Source organism: Hesperophylax consimilis, chromosome 7 (genome assembly GCF_061612785.1).
Source record: "Hesperophylax consimilis isolate HC1 chromosome 7, BYU_Hcon_1.0, whole genome shotgun sequence".
NCBI classification, from domain to species: Eukaryota; Metazoa; Arthropoda; class Insecta; order Trichoptera; family Limnephilidae; genus Hesperophylax; species Hesperophylax consimilis.
In genome coordinates this window covers 15,306,329-15,319,995 of record NC_142842.1, presented here as the reverse complement: position 1 = coordinate 15,319,995, position 13,667 = coordinate 15,306,329, and the positions used below count along the sequence as shown (strand labels likewise).

Sequence of the window (13,667 nt, the reverse complement as noted above, 5' to 3'; positions counted from 1 at the left end):
TCATACATTAAAGTGCCGAATGCTACTTTATGGTTCAAATATTCACAAAATAAAAAGTTTTCGGGCAGTTTTCATTGACATTTCTTATTATGTTTACAATAAAATGGTGGCAATGTTATCCATAACATCTATAATACAATCACTTGTATTAGATTGCACGTTTACTTTACAGGCGCAATACAGTGCATAATCATAAAATCTGTTAATTCACAGTAGTAAACTGTGAAGTTGTTGTAAAAAAATATAGAATTTTAAAAATTGATAGCATATTATTGATTGCTCAATTTTTCAGAATAATTTATGACAAAAATGTAAGTGTCGTAGTGAACATAGTAAAAAAAATTGGTCCATCATGAAAAATGTCCAAAAATTAAACCATCTTTTCAAAAGAGGATTTCACAACCGCTAATCCAAGTTATGGCACGATTTTACACAAATTAATATTATCATTGATTGTTGTTGGATGGACAAATAAATTAACCTTCACAACACTGGTCGTTTCAACATATTCGTCATCACGTGGCACTTTTGACACAATTTATGTGATTTAGTGAAACTTCCACATTTGTGACAGTTGTGTAGATCAGGTTAAAAAAATCCTTTACGTCATTTAGCTCAAAACTCAACTCGGTACAGTAGAACCCAGTTAATTCTAAAAAACGTGTAGTTCGAAATTGCCAAAAAAATACCCCCAGAATTTTTTTTTTTCATACTAAATGGTTTTATTTGAAATTAGTTTATTCGTAATTCTAAATTTAAATTGTCCTCACACAAAATTTTTTTACTGTAAAAATTTCGTAAAAATTCGATTTTTGCGAAAATAAATCATATAATTTCGTATAACTGACAGCCAGCCGTGGATAAAATGTCTTTTTACGTAGTTATACATCATCCTAATTCGTATTATACATCTTTTCAATAAAAACTTCCGGTTAAGTTTAAATTTCTGAGAGACTATTACATAATATGTGTCTAAGTTTGATTTTTGTATTTGTACTAAGGTTTTGTTAAGATATGTCATTGCAAACTGCCGTAGTGCTATCTGTGATAGAATATTTGAGGAGTATAAATAGGTTTAGTTACTGGCCTGTACCTTTGCACGCAGACGTTCTTGCACGACACGCCTGAGGCCAGCGGCACGTTGAAGGGCAGGTCGGCGCCACACTGCGTGCACAGGTCGGGGTCACACTCACGCACCCCCAGGTAGCACGGGCACTGCTTCGTGTTGCACTGCGCCTTGCAGCGGCACCCGGGGAAACGATTTTGACCTGGAAACGCGCAATAACCACTCATGTTTCAACATACAGAAATAAAGGGTTCCATGGGCTACCTAAAATAATACGTATATTTGAGTTACACTCGATTTTATACTACCTCTTTTATTACCGTTTTGCGTTACTAAACACTCGATTTTATACTACCTCTTTTATTACCGTTTTGCGTAACTAAACACTCGATTTTATACTACCTCTTTTATTACCGTTTTGCGTTACTAAACACTCGATTTTATACTACCTCTTTTATTACCGTTTTGCGTTACTAAACACTCGATTTTATACTACCTCTTTTATTACCGTTTTGCGTTACTAAACACTTGATTTTATACTACCTCTTTTATTACCGTTTTGCGTTACTAAACACTCGATTTTATACTACCTCTTTTATTACCGTTTTGCGTTACTAAACACTCGATTTTATACTACCTCTTTTATTACCGTTTTGCGTAACTAAACACTCGATTTTATACTACCTCTTTTATTACCGTTTTGCGTTACTAAACACTCGATTTTATACTACCTCTTTTATTACCGTTTTGCGTTACTAAACACTTGATTTTATACTACCTCTTTTATTACCGTTTTGCGTTACTAAACACTCGATTTTATACTACCTCTTTTATTACCGTTTTGCGTTACTAAACACTCGATTTTATACTACCTCTTTTATTACCGTTTTGCGTAACTAAACACTCGATTTTATACTACCTCTTTTATTACCGTTTTGCGTTACTAAACACTCGATTTTATACTACCTCTTTTATTACCGTTTTGCGTTACTAAACACTTGATTTTATACTACCTCTTTTATTACCGTTTTGTGTTACTAATGAATGACTGCTGGGTGAAGATGTGCGATGTCCGGTTAAAATTGAATGTATAAAAAAAATATTAAATAATATCTAGAAAAGGAAAGAATGAGTATTAAGAGACACGAGATCGCTCCGCAATATATGGGGTACCCTAGTGACCCGCCTTCGGGTAATACGTGAGTTTTACCTTCAGGTATGCAAAGGTTAAATACAATATGATAGAATAAATTTTGAATGGAATGCCGACTTGAAAAATGTTATTTATTGTATTCTGATTGGTCAATTTAAAGACCACCATTTTATTTTGAAACATTGTAGAAACTACCAGGAATTTTATTATCTGATTATCTAGTTATAAAGTAAAAAATGCTCTATCTGACCCCAATATTATATTTTTTATGTGAAACCGCACAGAGTCCCAACTGCTCCCAACCGTCTGGAGCCAGTGAGACTATGGCATCCCCAATTGGGTATGTTGTGAGGGTGAAAGTAGCGGGGAGGGGAACAATATGGGGAAGAGGAAGGTGGGGAAGTAGCTGACTATTCAGATCTGGTCACCAAACACGACCAAAGTCATTTTCAGCAACGTTTCAATATTGAATGGTAGTCTTACACCAGGGCGATACTGAGAGTATCTTTCACTCTGGAACGAGCCACAAATATACTATATATTATTTTTATTTATGTATTTGTGAAATACCACAAAATAATCAAATAAAACTTATTTGCACACGTTGGGATTTGAAACCGCGACCTTCCGCTTGCTAGTCGAGAATCTTACGCCTCGCCACGGAACCCATCCGTTATTTGAACATTAACTTATACACATAACATAGGATCAGCAGTTGTGATAGAAACATGTTGTGCTCGACGTATGGTGTCACATTACGCAGTAATTCTACAGGTCAAACATGGCATATGTACTTACAGTCACTGCTGCACTGGCAGAACTTCTCACAGAAGTTCTGTGCTTGTATGCAGGGACACGAACTGTCACACGGGGTGTTAGGGTGGTCACAGGGGGTGAAATTAAACCTGTAATCATTAAACACATCAGTTAAATTCCAGTCAAATAAAAAAATTCTATGGAAAACGTATATGGACCACATATTCATGACATCAGTTAAAAGACAATTGTTTCATTTAACCTTTTTAATGAAATCTATCCCACCACATGGAACGTTTTGACAAAATGTTGTTTTAGTGAAACAACATCCACAAACGCGGATAGAAGACAATGGATCACATGTGCGACAGCAGCTTGGATCAGGACAATCAATCAATAAAATTGAATTCAAAATTCTTACACATGGTTGGAAGCCGAGTCCTTCTTCAGTTGGATCTTGCGGCAGTGCATGGACCAGAGGCGGTGCTTCTTCTTCTTCTTGCGGGGCGGAGTGGTGTAGTCGCGGCCCCACTCCTCGGGAGTTACTTCGTGCGCTGAACTCTGGCAATACTCATAGATCTGGTGGAAAAAATGCAATAATTAGTTATATTATTTATTAAATAAATTAAATATTCATTCTAGACTTTTAGGAAATTATTAAAGTATTGCGTGTATTTAAAATAGTAAAGACTTGCTACCTGTTGGCATGTTTTGGAGAGCATGACTTGGGCTATGGCGCAGTAGTTGGATAGGAACACCTTGTGCAAGCTTCTAAAGAGAGACTGATCGGATCCTGTCCATTCTGTCACTGCGTCATCTCCAGTAAGTCCTAAAAAACAATTAGATAACATTAAAAACAAGACAGCTAAAATAAAAACAATATACATATGAAAAACAATGGTTATTTTGTACAATTTACTTTAGAGAAATATTTTATTTGAACGAGGGTGGAGACTTACCTAGCAATGAAAATGGTGAATTCTGTGGAAGATCTATTTGCGTTTTTCCATTAGAGTTACTCCATCCACTGGAATTGCTATTACTTCCTGAAATAACACGTTGAATATTAGATTATATCATACAGCAAACACATTGAGAATTTTTTAAATTTACGCATATAACTCAATTCATTAACGAGTGGTGTGCCGATAGTGCTCCGGAGACCTTTTCTTTTTATGACTGAACTTGCCGATAGTGCTATGGAGATATTTTCTTTTTATGACTGAACTTGCCGATAGTGCTATGGAGATATTTTCTCTTTATGACTGAACTTGCCGATAGTGCTATGGAGATATTTTCTTTTTATGACTGAACTTGCCGATAGTGCTATGGAGATATTTTCTTTTTATGACTGAACTTGCCGATAGTGCTATGGAGATATTTTCTTTTTATGACTGAACTTGCCGATAGTGCTATGGAGATATTTTCTTTTTATGACTGAACTTGCCGATAGTGCTATGGAGATATTTTCTTTTTATAACTGAACTTGCCGATAGTGCTCCGGAGACCTTTTCTTTTATGACTGAACTTGTCGATCGTGTTCCGGAGACCATTCTAATACCATCCAAGCCGAAATGTTTTACAATGCTATTATAACCTTTATGCTTTGAAAACTTTATAGGGGACAAAATCAAAATATAGCGCTAATAGCACTTTGGATTCTACTTTTTATTTCACAAATGTAGCATCTCTGACAGATTATTAAATAATTGCCTACAAATGTCAAAATTCGTTATAAAACGTATATAAAAAAAATAAAACGGCATCGCAAGAATGAAAATATTTGAGTTTTCAGAGTACATAAAGGTCATTATTTATTTTGATTGTTGTTTTTGTAAAATGTTTGGTTCCCTGATATTTCATAAAAATAAAAATTCAACACACCTTTAAAAAGTGATATAGAGTCAGTAAAAGTGATGACTTTTCATGACTTTATATCACTTTTTGGAGGTGTGTTGAATTGTCATTTTGATGACATACCCTGTCACCAAAATGTTTATATATTCATATAAATATAATTTTTTGACAGTTGTCACTCAAATGGAAGTTTTTTTTTATGATAAAGTAACCTATTCTGGAGAAATGTCTTATGATATAAACATGAAATATATATGAATAATAAGCTAAATTATCTGGTAAACAGAAAACAATTGGATAAATAAACCATAGTTTTTATTCCGATATTCAAGCAGAACTCGCCAAGATAATTTTCACGCAGCTCCACAGATATTTATGTTTCTGGCGGTGACCGGATAAATCATCACAATGATAATTCATTACATCTTTACAAAGTTATATAAAGTCATGGAAAGTGATGAAACAAAAACTTTATTAAATGGGTTAAGTAGGTTAAAAAAAAAAAAAATTTTCTTCGTTTCTAATGACTTTATATCACTTTTTAAAAGTGTGTTGAGTTATCATGGAACCGTTTCTGGCAATTGAGTGTATTCTGAGGATTTTCCACAGATAAAACACTAATATTACATTTTTATTGGAACAACTTTTCTCTAACTGAACAGGGTTACCCATCAATGTAATGGGTATAACCTTCTTATATATTTGTTATAAACGAAACATGAAACAGAACGAGACACAGGAAATAAAAAGAAAATTAGGTCCCAATGGTCGAGTGGCTAAAAACGCTGTCCCGGTATTAAGACAGAGATCCTGGGTTCGATTCCTAGTTGTGACCGTTATCTTTTTATATTCTGGGTCTAGGTCTGTTTCATGTTTTGCTTAGATTTTTTATTATTATCTTCTTATTCAATGATAAACACTAATAATGAGTTATTTCTAAGCGAAAAGACTTACCTTTAGCAATATTGTTACTGTCATTACTGTCTTCAGAACTTGCTTCGTTCCCGGAGTCAGTTTTCTTTTCTTTGCCTTTGTCTTTACTACATTCCCCTTCTGCTTCTTCCGCCTTCTTTTCCAAAGCGAGCTTCTCTTTTATTCCATCCTACAAAATAACAATTATGTAATATGTCTTAAGTTAGTTCCTATTCGCTATAAATCGTGTGCCCCAAACAAAATATATTGTCCTTTAATCATTTATAAACATCTATTTTACTTGAAGTTTAAACAAAATATCATCAAATTTGATAATGCACTGTTTTGGTGAAATCAGTAGATGATGAATATAGTGGTTCATACAAAGTGATTTTATGTTTTAATAAACTTTCTAATTTCAGTTGTTGGTGCATTGCGTGATTTGTTCGTAAAATTATTCAAATTCAATGAACTCAGCACAGCGGTAATTCAACACACTTTTGAAAAGTGATATAAAGTCATCAAAAGTGATGGAAAAAAATTGCATATAAACCTAACGTAATGTAATTTAGTTAGTTTTTTAATCTCTTTCACGACTTTATATCACTTTTCAAGAGTGTGTTGAAGTGGTTCCTTGATAACTTTTAATTCGTGAGAAATAGTTTGGATGCAGGTGAATTCTCTAGTTGATGTTTTGTATATTCTTGTCAATTGATATCTGTATCTGTTTTTTCTCCTAAATAATAAAAAAAAAAAAAAAAACTCAACACAAATGACAATTCAAAAAACCTTTAGAAAGTGATATAAAGTTAATAAAAGCGATGAAACTAACTAACCTATGAACTTAACCTACGTGATTACGTAGGTTAGTTTGATAGATTAGTTTTATTTCATCGCTCTCCTAGTTTTTTTTCATCACTTTTTAACCTTTAGGCAGGGTTCAAATGTATGGGTGATTTCACCTCTTTTTTTTCAGCACATCTCGCCGACTAATAATACTTTTTAAAACTATAATTAAATATATATTTCCCATGATCATTTCTTATGTAAACACTGGCTGGAAATCTCAAAAAATAAATGTATATAACAGCTTTATTTACAAAGCTGTTATATACATTGTTTTTTATATTAAAATTTTTCTTAAAATATTTATTATTATTCCAGCGAATTGATATTGTCAAATGAAATTCCTAAATTCGCAATTGCTAAAAAGCGGCACACGGTTACACTAACATCGCAGTAATTGTCGTATGAACGGATGTTGCAAATTAAAACAAGTTGAAGGGGAAAAACCTGGCACTTGAAATCCTTACCCAAGACAAACCAATACATTTATTGAACATATTTCTAGAGATATGAATAGGGAATTTTTACAAATGAGTTTCGGTCATGTATCGTGCTTGTATGCAATACAGCGAGGTCTCAAACCGAATAAAAAACTATAGTTGGCTCCCGCGTGAGAGGCGAGCGCGATGAAATGACTATAAATGCTTCCAGCCGGCTGGGGGTTAAAGGTGTGTTGAATTGTCACTCTGTTGAGTTGTACGGTTACCGTTTAAAAAAAAAAAAATAATACAAAGCATACATCCAGAGTGATTGCTTTTTGTGGAAATGTGTAATTTAATTACATACATAATATATGATTGAATGTTTATTTACCAAGTGCATGTAGCATTGTGTGCCACATGGATCGGAGAATGGTTTCAAATCCGGTCCTTTTCTTTTCTGCAGATTAGGGCCGGGGTGACATGCTTGAAGTCCTGAAATAATGCAAATCAGGAACTTGCAAAGACAATGGACATGTTATCCCAACATCTCCATCTCAGAGTCTTAACTTTTGTATTTTGTGATAAATTATCACAAAATACAAATCAGGAACTTGCAAAGACAATGGACATGTTATCCCAACATCTCCATCTCAGAGTCTTAACTTTTGTATTTTGTGATAAATTATCACAAAATACAAATCAGGAACTTGCAAAGACAATGGACATGTTATCCCAACATCTCCATCTCCGAGTCTTAACTTTTGTATTTTGAAATAATTTATCAAAATTGTGGATTAATCCGAAAACGTTTATATCAGAACATTGAGAAGTCAGTAAAACTAGTAAGCAACCAACAAATAGAATGAAAACAATGAATGAGTTGTTATTATGTCTTGTGGGAGAAAAATAATGATAATGTAATTATTAAACATTGAAAAATATTGAATTATTGTGAACAAGCACTTGTTTCATAGTTATACATTGATTGACATTAATAATTCAGATCTTAACCCATTGAGTTCCAACACTATCTGTCCAGTCCGGCTCATGTTAAAGTATAGTAATTTTAAAATATGGATACGCAACGTGTTAACTTTTCGAGTGCCAACGTATCCTTAAGGATACGTTAAAAAGATTATTTCTCTGAATATAACTAGCTATTCTGGGAAAACCACTTTTGGTAGATTAAATACTAGCTTTTATAAATATATAAACACATTATCTGGTAAGACGATTCAATTTACAAAACTTTTGCATGAAACCAAAAAGGTATAACAAAAATAGAATCAGCCGGCAGATGGCGAAAATTTAGCTTCGGCGCACCAAGAGTTAAAGGACGTACCTGACTTATTTTAACAAGTAATTCCTGACATTATTTGGCAAAGAAAATGGAAGTGGGTCCCTTAAGACCCTGTATATATGAATTCTTATAATAAGGATAGATATTATCATCTGCCTGGCAAATGCTCTATGATGAATACATAATCTTAGATTCTGCCGAATAGTCATAATCAAAGTGTTGTAGATTACTTTAGATAATGACAGAATTAAAATTTCTAGATTTCAGAATTGACATAATTTGGTATAATTTAAAAATTACCATTAACAATTCAGCACTCAATGGGTTAAGCGAGAATGACTTGATAACAGTGATTTAACTACACAAACATTCTCATTCTCTGTAAATATAATTGAATTTCATGCCCATGGATGAAAGAAAATAGACATTAAATGTGACGAAACATCAATAACCTTGTTAAAAGTTTCCAATAAAATGATTAACCCTTTTGGCCTCTATTAGTTAAATTACTTCATCCTGACAACGCGAAGCTTGCAACGCATGACCTGGACGAGTGTGAACAAATATCAAGCAATCGTTGAATATTAATGTGAAGGCCTGAAATATTATTACAGTCACAATTGATTGATGATTTGTTTAGGAAATGCCTCGAACGTTAGGAGCGCGTTGTGTGGATACGGCAAATGACAATTGAAGCATCTTTCACGAACTTTTTTGTTACGTTTCCTATGTTAATGTCTTTTACTTGATACACAAAGTTTGATCCGAGAGACTGTCACTGAGACCTTTGGCAAAATCTAGGTGCGCAGACAGATCGGCGTTCTGAGGTCAAGAGGGTTATTGCACCTTTGGCAAGGCGATTTATGCTAGAAGTGAAAAATACAAACATTGCAAAGTCAGACAGACAAACATGAAATGTATTGATTGCAAAAATATGCGGAAAACAAATTCTCTAGGAGATATGTAACATGAGAAGATGAAGGGTAGAGAATGTTTTGAATGAGATGAATGACATTCATTCTGGCGAAGACTTGGTCATCTTACCTGGAGAATGACTCCCTGTTAGCAAAAATCATAAAACAAACCCGAGTTAGGGTGTGAATACATGCCCTTACTAGTCACTATAATTTAAATGTTTTTTAATTAACTGGTTAGTCGCAACTATTTGCCACCGGGAACACTCGGGTTTAGTTTATTTACACCCTTAAAATTTTGTGGCAGCGAACCTGTTAAGGATTTCTCATAATTGTGGCCAAAAATTATCAAACCTCAAACCGGCAATGTCAAATTACAGCCTTGCAAACCAGAAATTAATATTGCGGCCAATGTGGAAATTTAACCAGGCAGGTACAACAATTCGAGAGCGCCACAATATGGGGGTGTGCCTAGTCTGGTGGTCGAAAAATTCAATAAACTATAATAACATTATACCAAATACAGAAAAATAAATAAAATTATTTATGAATTCTATAAATTCCATATTCTTATTACTTCATACTCGCTGTATTTTATATTATTTTTATTCCTTTATCTTAGTTAATTGTAAATTAAAGTCTACAAATTACTAATTTACTATAACTTACATATTATATTTTCTCTAGTTTAATGTGGTTCTTGTAATCTATAATGAATTTAATAATTGGTATAGATTCCGGCAGCGCATTATAATATTTCAAATTTAATAATTGGTATAGATTCCGGCAGCGCATTATAACATTTTGAATTTAATAATTGGTATAGATTCCGGCAGCTCATTATAATATTTTGAATTTAATAATTGGTATAGATTCCGGCAGCGCATTATAATATTTTGAATTTAATAACTGATATAGATTCTGGCAGCGCATTATAATGTTTAATCCCTTTGTAGAGTAAACAGTTTTGCTTTTGTTTTAAATGACTTTTTTTTGTTTGTTTTTAGGGTCAATCCGCACCAAATCATCCAGAAAATTTTGGATTTGTCACCCACCATCTCAGATTTTGATGAAACTTTAAATTTTTAATCCTTCCATATAGATAAGAAAATATACCAAATTTTACCTTCCTACCTCAACTCGTTTTTTTTTTATGGGCAGTTGAAGTTTGGGCAAAATAAGCGTTTTTACATATTCCGAGCACTCCGGAAGAGCTTGTACCTTCAATGAAAAAAAATTGTATCTTTGTCATTTATAGTGCAAATGCAATGAAAATTTTCAATATTATCAAGAAAACTATGCTGATTGCAGAAAAAAATAAATAAACCCTTTACATTTATCTACTTGACTTTAAAAAATTACCAAAAGTAATTTTTTAAGTAATTTTTGGGACGGAAAAGGTACTTTACAAAAAAGCAATATCTCGGGAAGGTACAGTGTTAATGAAGTAATTTTTTTTTTATTCATATCTACAAATAGCATAGAATCACATACAAAAATAAAATTCATGGCATTTTACTTGCTTCAATAAATAAAATCCATTTTAAACTTTTTTCAAACTTTTTGTAATTTTTTTTTATTCTTATCTACAATAAACATAGTACAACCTAAAAAAATAAAACTCCTGGTATTTTGTGTGCTTCACAGTGTAGAAACGTTTTTAAAATGAGAAATCTTAATCATACAGAATTGTTCCAAGTTTTTTAAAATCTAGATACTGTATTTGCAAATAAAAAAAGTCAAACTTATTCGGTCCTTTACAACATGCTGGTAAGCTTGCAATGTAAGCTTAAGGCACCAACAAAATAATGTACCTTGTTCCTTACCCTGAATGCATACACCATAGCAATATTTTATAACAAGATCAACTTTTTAACTCTTTTCAATACAAAGTTAACTCTTTAAAAAACAAATACAATAAAAATAAAACAGGCAATGTAGGATTAGGTTAAATGAAAGTACATTACAATAATATTGTTTACAAATAAATGTTCAAGTTCATTTTTTACTTTTATTCTTGATCTGACCCATAAGATGGTTGAACTTTTGATCAGCATGATGAACGTCTTTTTCAAGAAAGTAGTAAGCTCTTCCTGAACCTTTTGTTGTGGGAGGGTCAACGATATTAAAAATATTTTGTAGTGGAACAAAACAAATATCTTCTTTTTGATGTGGCCAGTAAAAGAATGGAGCTGGGCCAAAAGGATGCATAAACTTGATTGATACATCACACTCGTCTTCATCTTTGGAAACCACAAGTCCAAAAAACCAATGGTTGTCATATACGCAAGCTACATAAGAGTTTGTACAAATTTGTACCATACTTAGTTGCTCAGAGCGATTTCGTTCCCCACTGAAGTTAAAAATCAAAGCATAATCTGAATCTGAACTTATCCTTTTTGTGCCAACTTCATTTTCAGACAGAGGAACAAAGCAGTGGAAACCTCGAGTGCCTGGTATTGTTTTAGCTTGTGAAAAACGCTGCTGTAATTGTTGCCTGCAAGTGAATAAGCTTTCTTTTCTCAGCAAGTAAAAATATATATTTTCTACTCTCGACTGACAAAACTTAAAAGTTTTGTCTACAGTTGTGATAGTGTTGCCAGGGCCAAGTTGCAAACTTTCTCTAGTTAGAAGACGTTTTACTGTTCCACCTATTCCATCACAGGGAGATTTCCCATGACTCGTAGCAAAAAACGACCAACATGCTTTCAAGTTGAAGTCTTTTTGATGGTGACACAGATTTAAAAAGTTTTTGCAGTTTTTATATTGCGCTGCGCAACCATCAGTAAAATAATGAACACTTTGAATTAGGGGAAATTTTTGATTTAAAAATTGAGCAACAATTTTTTGAGTTTCGTAAACGAAACTTACATCATGTTCCAAGTCATCTGAAATTACACACAAGCTTGACACTGTGAGATCTTTGCCAGGCTCTTCACAAGTGTAAATTACCACTGGGTGGAGTGAACAACTGTCTTGCGTCCAGTGGTAACCCTGGACTTCATTCTGGATAACATAGGAGAAGTTTTCACTGAAGTCTAATAACACAACAGCTTCATTTATCTGAAGCTGTGCTTTTAGGGACTCTTTGAGATATTTTGATTGAGACTTTGTTATAAAAGAATGAGGAAGAAGTTTTACAAGACTCTTCACAAGATGTTCTACATATTCATGAAAGGGAACTGTAACTGAAACCTGCTGTGTTCTATCAGTAGTTACCCATGCACTGTATGTAATTTCATCTTCTTGGTCCCATTCTTCAAATTTTTCTAACAAATGTTTCTTAAGATTTTCACTAGATGTTGAACACTTATCGCAATGTCGAAGCATACAGTCTCTATTGTTCTTTGAGCACACTAAGTAGTCCATTAAATCATTGTACGTTTCTTCACTGTCACAAGCATTAAGAAGCAACACTACATTTTGATGAATTGCACAAACGCAGACAGAATGAGAGCCTGGAGAACCTACTGGCACACACCATTTGGGACGCAACCAACAAAATTTCGAAATCCCAATTTTTGAAGCAGGGTATTCAAACTTGAAGGTAGCATAAAGTTCATTCAGGTTACAAAGCAATAGTCTTTTGTTGTTCATAAACATTTTTGGTTATGCTAACTTTATCTTTTTTCCCTGGCATAACACGAGAAAATTCATCGTTTTGGTAGAAATTTTTAACCAAAGTAACTGTTCCTTGGTCTAATGGTTTTCCTTTTTTTGGATCAGGTAAAGCAATGATACCATTTTCATTTAGTAGCTCTCGTGCTTTACGAACTGAGTATTCACCAACACTGAATTCTTCAGCAACCTTTTTTCTACTCCATGAAGTTGGAGCGAGAGTTAGAAGCTGAATTCTCTCACGGCGTGTAACTTGTGTTTCCAATTTTTTTTTAACCAACTCAACAAGCCTGTCCATGTCATTAGCTTTTTCTTGAATACATCTTGGTATTTTTGCATCACATTTTACTGGGGAAAATTCTTTTTCTAAAACTTTACTTACTTTTTTCTTTAAGGTTGAACAAGCAGAATCTAACTTCCGTTTAGCGTAACTAGACTTACTGTGGGATGGTATTGCATGTAGTTTAAATGGAGATTCTCCAATGTCAGTTAAAGAAGTGTTGATTTCTTGTAAAAAAATTTCTTTGTTTAAAACATTTTCAACTTCACTTATGTCTTCTTGAAAAGTGTTAAGCTCTTCAATTTCATTGTTAAGGTTTTGGCTCTTACTAATTTTTGCTCTGCATGCATTACAAATTTTTTGTCCAGGGATTGCTTTATTAGTTACTTTTAGAATGGTATTAATGTTCTCTGAAAATTCCAAGGATACTGTTCTTAAAGTTTTTGTAATTTTCCTTTTGTGGCTTTGGAACGGGTCAAAACAAGCTTTTTGAAATGTTTCATATTTATTTAAGTTAAATATTCTGTGGTGCTCACAAATGTT

General features: G+C 33.3%; 1 protein-coding gene across 6 annotated transcripts in view; it reads right to left on the bottom strand.

Annotated features, from left to right (window-relative positions):
* E(z) (histone-lysine N-methyltransferase E(z)) overlaps positions 1-13,667 on the bottom strand; it is a 29,770-nt gene that overhangs the window by 2,764 nt on the left and 13,339 nt on the right. Inside the window, exons 6-13 of one of the 6 annotated variants that reach the window (XM_089633249.1) lie at positions 9,357-9,371; positions 7,404-7,504; positions 5,787-5,934; positions 3,935-4,021; positions 3,674-3,804; positions 3,397-3,554; positions 3,018-3,124; positions 1,088-1,268 (exon numbers count right to left, since the gene is read on the bottom strand). In XM_089633249.1, coding sequence (XP_089489375.1) covers positions 1,088-1,268; positions 3,018-3,124; positions 3,397-3,554; positions 3,674-3,804; positions 3,935-4,021; positions 5,787-5,934; positions 7,404-7,504; positions 9,357-9,371 — 928 coding nt within the window. Of the gene's footprint in view, positions 1-1,083; positions 1,269-3,017; positions 3,125-3,396; positions 3,555-3,673; positions 3,805-3,934; positions 4,022-5,786; positions 5,935-7,403; positions 7,505-9,356; positions 9,372-13,667 lie in introns of all 6 variants that reach the window. The other 5 variants (XM_089633250.1, XM_089633254.1, XM_089633251.1 and 2 more) reach the window with 5 other exon arrangements.